Source organism: Thunnus thynnus, chromosome 22 (assembly GCF_963924715.1).
Source record: "Thunnus thynnus chromosome 22, fThuThy2.1, whole genome shotgun sequence".
NCBI lineage: Eukaryota > Metazoa > Chordata > Actinopteri > Scombriformes > Scombridae > Thunnus > Thunnus thynnus.
Window position 1 is genome coordinate 13785216 of NC_089538.1, and position 10337 is coordinate 13795552.

General features: G+C 40.2%; 1 protein-coding gene across 1 annotated transcript in view; it reads left to right on the forward strand.

Moving 5' to 3' along the window:
• The window catches only part of rell1 (RELT like 1), a 28863-nt gene extending 19394 nt beyond the window's left edge, over positions 1-9469 (forward strand). Inside the window, exons 5-8 of the mRNA XM_067579338.1 lie at positions 3409-3657; positions 6328-6460; positions 8287-8330; positions 8410-9469. Coding sequence (XP_067435439.1) covers positions 3409-3657; positions 6328-6460; positions 8287-8319 — 415 coding nt within the window. The 3' untranslated portion in view covers positions 8320-8330; positions 8410-9469. The remainder of the gene's footprint in view (positions 1-3408; positions 3658-6327; positions 6461-8286; positions 8331-8409) is intronic.
• Positions 9470-10337: the final 868 nt, after the last annotated feature.

The following is a 10337-nucleotide window of genomic DNA, read 5'->3' on the forward strand; positions in this document are numbered from 1 at the left end:
TCTGCCTCTCCAGATTTGGTACTTAACTTCCTCTCTCCTCAGTGCTGCTCCCCCCCCCCCCCCCCCCCCCACATCAGTACTCGAGCTTCAACCTCCCCGCCATCCCTCAGTCCCCTGTCTGCTCTGCACAACATGCCCTGTTCACATCAGTTTATCTCCCCTTTGTCATGTTTTTTCCTCCTCCTGTTTCATGTTTCCTACTGCTGTTAGCCAGGAATCCACACAAATGCAAGATTTTTTTTTTGTTTTCTTCACGTGTGTATACATGTGTATACACACTGGGTCTCATGCAAGAACATTTTCATCTAATTATCTCAAATCACTCTTACTTTTCTCTGTACGAGTGTTCCAAGTCGGATTCTACAAACTCTCTTAACTTGCCTGAACTTGTCGTAAACGGTTCGTTTCAGCACTGAGGTGAGCGTTCGTGAGATGTGATCATTAGCGTAATCCACGCCCCTAAAATTGCCATATAAGGTTTTATGTTCTGCTCCGTTTGTGGGCGAGTTTCATTCACAAAAAAATTCCCAGAGAGTAAAAACAAAGCGCGACTTCCAAGAGTTTGTTGAATCCGACTTCGAAGACTCGTACAAGCAAACCTCACAGAGAAAAGAAAGAGAGAGAGAGAGCTTTGAGAAATCAGAAGACAAACGCATAACAAATTTAGGAGTGACAGTAGGAGACCCGAAACAATCAGAAAATACGAAACCATGCTGACGTGTCATCAGAGCAGCTCTGCGCCGTGACAGAAATAAAGAGAGAATGCTTTGATGTGAAGTTAGATGCTAAAAAAACGTCTTTCTAAAGCTAAGCGCTATGTGAGGGGAGGCGGTCAAGGGATGTGACAGTCACAGAGATATAACAGGAGAGAATATTATAGTCTGCAGGTGATGTTACACTGTCAGCTGCAGCAGATGATGATACTGGACAGAGACCTGCAGAGAGACACAGAGGCAGCTGTCAGAGTGAAAGAAGTTTCCTAGAAACTACTGAAATGTAGAAGTTACTGCTCCAAAATATGCCACTAAAAGTCATAAAATCTAAAAAAAAACCTTTCAAGTAAATTGGCAGCCATGATGATGAAAACATGGTAAACAGAATCTGAATTAGCATGTGCACGTTTGTTTTACTAATATATTAATTTTTTGTTAATTTGAGTATCATATTTACACTCCAAATTAATGCAGATTAGGACATTATAATCGGAAGTCAAACAAGTGTTTCTCCCCAGTGAAGATCGGCAGAGATGATCTATTCATGACACGTATGACAGGACTGGACTGCTCATAAATTTCATTTGTGCCTAAGAGAAAATTCTAAGTACGAGAAGATTGATGAATGTCACAGATGTTGAGAAGAATGAATCTGTTTGTGCATTTGGTTCTAGCATGAGGCCCATTGTTAAGACTACATGGCCAAAAGTATGTGGATGCTCCCGTCCACCTACTTTTTTTTTTGTTTTTCTGTGGTTTGGACGACATGTCTTAGCTTCAATTAAGTGAAGTCTTGTTACCGCAGACGGTCACATTTTAAAGCAGTGGTTATCCAACTGGCCAGAGTTGCAGCCTTTTTTATTGCTCATTTTTCAACCTTTTTACCTCAATAAAACAAGCTAACAAGAAACATTATGTTGTACTATAGACTGTATTTTTACAGTCTATCCTTTAACATTTTAAATTACATTCTTATATTTATTTTAAACATCAAAACTGAGGAAATATAAGCAATCAACACAAAAATATTGTAAAAATAAATATATTGTATAAATAAAAATATTATAATATTATTAATATCATATTAAAAACCTTATTATGAGTGTTGAAATAACAGCTCACATTTGCTGGTTTTCCACGCACGCTTTAGCATCTGTCAGAGCCGCCATATAAATATTAGTCAGTGTAAACGGAGCTTAAAGAAATGCTGATATACATCTCAGCCCTCAACAAGATGACTGAACCTGAGCAAGTCAAAAGAACCGAGACAGAACTACCAGACCATCGTCATATATTGTTGCTGTTCCCATCATCATGTCTGTGTCAGCTGACTTTCTCATCCCTGCTGCGCATGAAAAATAAGACAAACACTGGTTTGACATTGTAGTCAGAACCTTTGATCTCCTCACGCATCAAGACACGCGTAACAGCAGCTTCATATGTCCCATCAAAATACCTTTTTTTTCCCCCTTATAATCCGAAAATATAGGCTAATGTTACTTCAAAACAAAAAAAGATCAATTATTTATCATACATAACTTAAATCAGTGTTTACTTTAAGTTCAATAATGCCAAGAAAAAGAAATTTGGGAACCGCTGTTGTAGATAACAGTGCGCATCCAACTGTGAGGCAACAGTTCGGGGAAACCTTTTTCCTCTTTTGGACATGACAGTACTTCAGTGTACAAAGCGAGGTCCAAAACTGTGAGGCAGGCTTTATCGATCAGTTCCAGACTTCTCTAATGCTCTTGAGGCTGAGTGGGAGCAAATCCCTGCTGCCAGGTCCCCAAAAACCATGTGGAAATCCTTCCCAGAAGAGTGGAAGCTGTTTAGGAATGAGATGTTCAGCAATCGTGCACATTGTTTCGGCCGTATAGCGCGTCTTCCCATCTCTCTTCTTCTATGATACCCCGATGGGGAAAAACATCAAAGAGGCCCAACTTTTTATTCTGCATGTCTCTTGACACACACATATGCATACATGTTGTGTAAGATATGTTTACATCAGTGTACAGAAACTGTTTATTCTACCTACGTGTGTAAACAATGTAGCTCTCCAGAGTCAGAGCACACACACACACACACACACACACACACACACACACAATTCCCCTCCAAAAAAAAAAGATCAAACAGACAATTAAGCTGGCCTCAATTAGTCGCTGTTAGCGCTGAGATAAACACTGTACGCTGCATGTGGAAAGAAGCAGTTTTCGTCGTGATAGCCCTTCTTTCTGCAGGTACTGGTAGTTGATTCTCTATTGATCACCTCAGCTGATGCGCGCTGGTACAGAGAATTGCCTCCATTATTACTTTAAACGTCGTCATTGTTCAGAGTGATTGTTCTCAAAGTGTTTTCGCCCTGTTGAAGAAGGAAATATTAATGTGTTGTTTCTGCAGGCTGCACTGCAGAACTCAATGAGCTTGAAATCTCTCCATGAGATGTTTGAGACTGAATGTAGGTCAGTTGTTAGTCTGTGAACGGTTTCAATTCTCAAAGCCACACATCTGACAGCTAATCTAAAAAAAAAAGACAACCTATAATTTAATATTTGGATGTTCAAACATGCTGCTGACCTATAAAATATTTCTTGGTTCATTTCTCTCTTAGCTGTATAATCATTTATCAGTAGCTGATTTGCATTATTTTTGCCTGCACCTTCTGGATCACTAACTTCTGTTTTTCCTTCCTCAGTCCTCCCCTCACCCCGACCTCACCCGGAACCCCGACCCCTCCCTTGACTCCCGTATCACCGGGGGCGCCCCCGGGAGCCGCCAAGCACACCTGCAACCACCTGCACACCATCGGGGGTATGGGCAGCAACAAGAACATCTGCACCCGCTGCAGCCAGAAGAAATGGCCGCTGATGAGGAAGCCGTCGCCCCGCAAGACGGAGCAGCGCCGCAGCCACTGCGGAGAGGTCACGGTCCTGGCTGTCGGCAGGTGTGTGTGTGTGTGTGTGTTTGTGTGTATGAGTGTGTGTCTGAGTCATAGAGAAAGGAACAAAACAGGAGAGCTTCGTGCTGCTTTATAATGCTTTTGCAAGATTTCATCATCATGCAACTCCAGGTGAACTATAAATAATATTAAAGCAGTTTGCCCTAGAGGTGTGTCAGGCATGAGTACACACACACACAGCATTCACAATCAAACATTAACTCTAAATAATCACCGCTGAAAAATCCACACTTAATTACACAGGTTAAGTTTGCAGCTGTGCACTTTGACACCAGACCAACGACCTGGAAAACGCACGAGAGGACAGCCTGTGTGTGTGTGTGTGTGTTTGTGTGTGTGTGTTTGTAGTGAAGCCTGGGAAAAAAAGATGCTGCAGGGTTGAGACTGTGTCGAGCTTCAGTGCTTAACCTGCGCAGTGCTCCTCGGCAGTGACCTCTGTTAAAAAGCACAGTAAACAAGAGCGAGAGCTTACAGCGACAGTAACAGAGGAATTTGCGGCGGCTAACGGCTTTCTGCGAGACTTTGCTGTTTCTCAGCAGGTCAACAAATACATAAATAATAAGTAGGAGAAGAAAGAAAAAACACTGTTAATCACAAAGCTAAAAACAAATGTAGGACTGGTAGTAAATACATGAATAAATAGATATAAGTTTCCAAAAAACACAAAATAATGAAGTCTTATAAAAGCACAAACAATGATTTAAAAGCAGATGCACATTCAGTTTTTTTGGGTCGATTATATTTATGATTTAGGCCGATCGACCCAAGTTGAATCGAGGTTGTTGTTGACAGTCTGAGTTCGGTGTTAAATCATTTTTGGACTTCATCATTCTCTTTAAGATCATTTACAACATTGTTTAATTTTTACTGAAATCAAAACCGCCTCCATCAGCAGGGAGGATATTTATTTTAAACTGTCTGAAAATCTAAAAACTAAAATCGATCAAGGTCAAACTCCCTTTTTGACCAAATCTCTCCACAATCCACAATCGGATCAAAACTTTGCATTTTTCCTCAGTTTCTTTTGACTTTTCCATGAAACTTTGAACATCAGCCGACAAGGCGGTCTGTTTATGAGGGATTTCAAACAGATTCTTCCTCATCGCACTGACGAAGGAGCGCTCACTTTTAGGAAATATGTCTACTGAAAGTACAAAAAGTTCAGGAGAGCAACTTCACTGTTTGACTAAATGTTATTGTTCCACCTCATTTGATGAATCTCCTTCCTGTGGGCACACGAAGCATCTGCTTTTGTACTTTTTGTACTTTCAGTAAAAAAAAAATTTGTACAGCAAGAAAACTGCTCTTCTCATAGGATTGTGGGGATTCACTGAGTTGTTCAATATTTGCTAATGTTGGTTGACATAGTTGTAGGTTTCAGTTATCTTAAGGTCTGTTCCCAGCTTAAGAAAGAAGTCTTAGCATCTAACGTCACATCAAAGCAGTCGCTCAATGCTCTTACGCACAGATACTAGAAAGTGATATTTTAAAGGCATAAGTAGAAACACCACCTTGCACCTCTGCCAGTCAAGTTGCAGTTACATCCGTGTCTGTCCAGACTCATATAATATTTGTAGTGAAGACTTTGAAGGAATTTAACAAAAGGTATAAGTGTATTTTCTGGCAAAATGGATCATAATTATATTGACAAGTATGATCTCTGTGAATAATTTCCAGTGAGAAACATGCCGTCTTTACTTAGAGACTATTTGGATATAAAATGTCATCACTTCATCATTTGTGTGAAACTTGAGTTATGGCCAAAAACATGTTGTGTGAGGTCTCAGTGACCTTTAACCACCAAATTCTAATCAGTTCATCCTTGAGTCCGAGTGGACGTTTGTGCCAAATTTTGAAGAAACTCCCTCAAGGCGTTCCTGAGACATCGCGTTCCCGAGAGAATGGGACGGACATACAACCCCAAAACATAACGCCTCCAGGCATGGGAGTTTTAAATGCGGAATATGTCCTGGATGTTTAAAGTAAAGAGAGCATTTCTCAGTCGGATCCCCGGCAAAGTGCGTATCCTCGTCCTCCTCACGCTGCGAGAGCTCTCCTCATCCTTAATGTCCTGCTGCGAGCTGATTGGGATGCAGAGGCGCTGCTTTTCATTTGCACACCCAGATGAATGGCCGTGTAGGCAGAGGGTCAGCTTGACCTGGATACGAATATTGATTCGCTGATTTAATTAAAGCTTTGGAAAGTGTGTGTGTGTGTGCGTGCGTGCCTTTGAGGGAGCGGGTGGATGAGAGAGGTGTAAAGTTTAGGTTGGTGAGAATCGTAGGGAGGGTGTGTGTGTGTGTGTGTGTATTATTAGAAGTAGAAGCAGATGCCAGCTGTGGCACAAATGCAATATGAACTGAGCTTTGACATTTTCATTTTATTAAAGGAGCAGTCTGTGTTTTTTTTATATTGCTTATGACATGAATACACTACTACAAAGTGAAAAATTCAACAGCAAAGTTGTATTATATTGTGACCCAGAAAAAACGATTCACACTGAGATCCCTTTTAGTCTCTAAACTTTCTTGCACGCTGTGTGTATTTTTCTTTGTCATCTTGTTGTTTTTATTTTAATGATGTGTGAGACCTTCCTAGCTCGCAAAAACATTTTAAATGCGTGTTTGTTTGTTTGTTTTTAATTTTTCCTCTCAGGTTCCGCGTGACAAAGTGTGAAAAACCAGCCAGGGAGAGGCGGACGTTGCTAATAACAGATTCCAACGGGAGCGTCCCGACGTCTCCGACAGAAGCGGCGCCTAGGAGCCGGGCGACGTCTGAGTCCCAGGAGGTCGGTGTCCTGGAAACGCATTCATCCCATTGGTCCCCGCTGTCACTCCGTGTATAAATAATTGTTGCTTATATATGCAAAATTATGTATGTGTCTGCATGTAAGCGCCACAGCTGGTCTGCGCTCTTTTAATGATGTGCGTGTTCACAGCAGTTGGTGACATCTGCAGAACTCCCTCTGAACACTGACAAATATCATAAAGATAGATGTCATAATCATAATCAGATATGTAGAAAATAGAGAATGTCGTGGGGGGGTTTTTTGTTACGTTTAGCAATGTTTTGATATATAACTGTGTAACTGTAGGAGACACAGAAACATGCTGAAGTTTCAGCATGTATACAGTAGCCAGATAACACATTGAAAGGCCCAAACCAGCTGAACGTAGCTCAACAAAACAAAAAACCTAAATGAGGAAAATAGAAACTATAAAGAAAAGAGAGAAACTTTTCAATTAAGAAATATGAACACTGAACACACTCCAGTACACAGTAACCTGTGTGTTGTGCTGTTTCTTCACCACTCAACAAGCTTTTTTATTGTAGTACATAGAGTGAGGTTAATGTGATGTCAGCAAAATTAGTTAAATATTAAAAAAATCATAATAAAGAGCTGTTGAACAATCCAAATGCAGCATTAATTATCCTCCAGCTCTGCTGTTTACATCACAGCAACTCATGAAATGGCAACGCACCAGGTGATCATGATAACATCTACTCGTCTCTACTCAGTGTTTCATTTATTGTTTATAAGAAAGCACGTCTTCCTGTTCATGCCGTTTAACAGCATTGAAATTTTCCCTCCGGTCTTTTTCAGCTTCTTTTGTGCCAAAAATGCCTGAAATATTGAACACAAACTGCAAAAACCTCTCACCTCACAGAAAGCAAACAAGCATCTGTTGCCGCTTCAAAGCGAGCCCTGTGTGATTGAGCACTAATTCAACATAAATATTAGTCATCAGAGGTGCATGCTTGATAATCACGTTTAATCTTCATGCTTGTTCACACTCAATTTCATTATTTTCAACATTATGGTTTCTGACAGGACAGAATTAAATCTACATTCAATTTTCTGTTCTGCTCCGTTCATTTACTGCTTCACAATTAATACATTTGAATGTCTGTAACAAGTTGAAAAAGGAAACCAAGACCAACATTATTAACAAAAAAACATTTAGAAACTGTAGTTTAAATGTACTCACCTATGGAGAAGCTACGTTGTTTAGCAGGTCAGTTCTGGTTTGTAAAATATAGCTCTCTATCTGTATTCACTACACCAGTTTACCCCACAGCTGGAACTGTTACATGTAAAAGACAAGTTGGACGTGAGAATTTAAATTTGGGTAAAAAGAGAGCTACTTACTGGAGCATATCACTATTACAGCAAACCACCCTTGACCCTGACAGCATTCACAGTTTTCTAGATATCCTAAAAAAAATCTCCAGCAGATCCTGAAAGTCTGGCTTTGTTCTAGAGGAGATTAAAGTCTCAACATATTTGCTTCAGACTTTGGGACGGGCTTGTTTAGACTCACCTGCCTTGAGTAAATTAATGTCATGACCGAGTTTGTTTTAGGGCGGAGAGACACTGCACACAGAGACGATGGAAAGAATCCATTTGGTACACATTTAACATCAGTGTTTTTCATACTGTTGGTTCATTTATTGACTTTTATCTTTCTCATATTGACTGTAAGAGGAAGAAAAATGCTTTCAACCCATGAAAACAAACCATGATGGTTGTACACTCATCAGGCTGAAAATTATCGACTCTGTTGATTTATGATTGTTTTCTGTATTAAATTGATGTTATTTCCTTCCTACCAGGAACAGACGGACAACTTGGACAAAGAGAAATGATAGAAATCCAGGTAACGTGTCCTCTTTTTATCACGTCTTCATTTCTAACATACATGTTCGTATCTAACATTTATTCCTGCATTTTTGCAGCTTTCCAAAGAGAGAAGAAAAACTATATCTGGACACTTTTAAAAACCCAAATGAGAACATTAAAACATCAGCACTGGAGGGAGGAAGAGGAAGAGGAGGAGGAGGAGGAGGAGGAGGAGAAGACTCAGTCCGGGAATCGTCCCTGCGTATTCCCGCTCCACAGGGAGCGAAAACGTGCTGCTGATGGTGACGACGGTGAAATACAGAGTCACACTAGAGAGTTATTTTACAAACAGAAGCGGGGAACGTGTGTCTGTTTGAGATACACTTCATCTCCCCCCCCAAAAAAACCAGAGATTTACATTAGTGCCTTGTTCAAGGGCAGCTGCTTGACGTCATGGGAGCTTGAACCAGAGCTTTCCCAATGAACTAAAGTCTTATTACTCAATACGCAGATGTGGCCCTTGACGTTTGTACATAATTATAATTATATAATAAGTTGTGTGTGGAGGTACAGAGGAGTTTTTGCATGCCGTCAGCCGGTGAATTTATAAAACTAGACTTCAGAAAACAGGTACAGCCAGTCTGAGATAAAAGGTGTAGGTTGTCATTCACAAACAGGAACAAGGAACAACCTGACGTAGTGGCCACAGATCCAGGAAGTAGACCGTAGCGACAGTAGATGTGATAAAACAGTAAAGCAGCGGTAATCTTATCCTGTGACAGAGTGAGCATGGAGTCAGTGTTCCTGATGTCAGGATGATTAAGCATGTTGCAAGGTCAGTGTTTTTTCCAACTGATGATTCAGCTCCTCATTGTTGAGCTTCCAATCGGACTTCTTTAAAAAAAAAACAGAAGAAAATGCAGTATTCAGGGTCGAACATTAATGTTTAGATGTTTTTTTAGTTGTAAAGCTCTCGGTGACAGTGTTATTTTGTCAAACGCAAACCTTAAAAACCTGCAATAACTTTTTTGGCCACTCGGGGGCAGCACAACAAGCTTTAAACGCAATTTTGACACATTATTGTTAGCAAACAGTTTTCACATCCAGCAGACGTGGAGCAACACTAACACTTAATTTGAGTCGTGTTTTTGTCTACTTGAATGTAAATCTGATATTCCATCTCCTTTTTAGCTTTGTTCAGCTCTCCACCAACTCTTAATGGAAACATCTGGCTCTTTAGCCGCTAAATGCTCCTCTATGTTCACCAGCTAGCCGCTAACTTAACTGTTTATCTGTCATGTGGCGCTGAGCAGGTAGTGTACAGTGGGGTTTATCAGAGCTTTTTCCCCCACCGAAAACAGCTGCCTGCTACGGCGAGAAACGACACCACGAGAGCTGAGAGTGAATCAAAACGTTCAGTTTGTAGACTTTAAAACCAAAATAAGCTGAAAGACGCTAAAACGTTCTGTAGAGCTGCCAGAGCTGCATAGTCAGATGATTCTTTGTGAGTTCATCACTACAAAAAAAACAACCTCTTTCATATTACACTTAGCTATTTGACTCATTGATAAAATAAATATTTTGCAGCCACTTAGAGTGGACTTGTGCTAAAACGTATCCTTAATAACAGACTATAATTTATAGATGTATCACATTATATTGAGTAAGATTTATGACATGTAAAACATGGATATGACTAAGAACCACAGAGCAAATTGCTTTTACTCTTTCATTTTATATTAATTTTGTCAAGTGTCTACTGGCTTCCTGCAGTGCGTATAGAATGGATTAATTTATCTGATAAAGCCAAATGAAGCTACTTATTTAACTTAGTCTGGATTTATCTTTTTACCACAAGCTGCCTGTAAATTCATCATTGTGCTTGAAGGCTCACGAGCAGATAACTGTACAAAAAAAGACTTAATCCGTCATGGATTATCTATCAGTCGGCCCACCTGGAAGTAAGCCTTACTTTTTTACTTATGAAACGTGCCTTTCATTTCTAAGCATGTGTATGTGAAGGGCAGTGATCATGTGCTGTTGT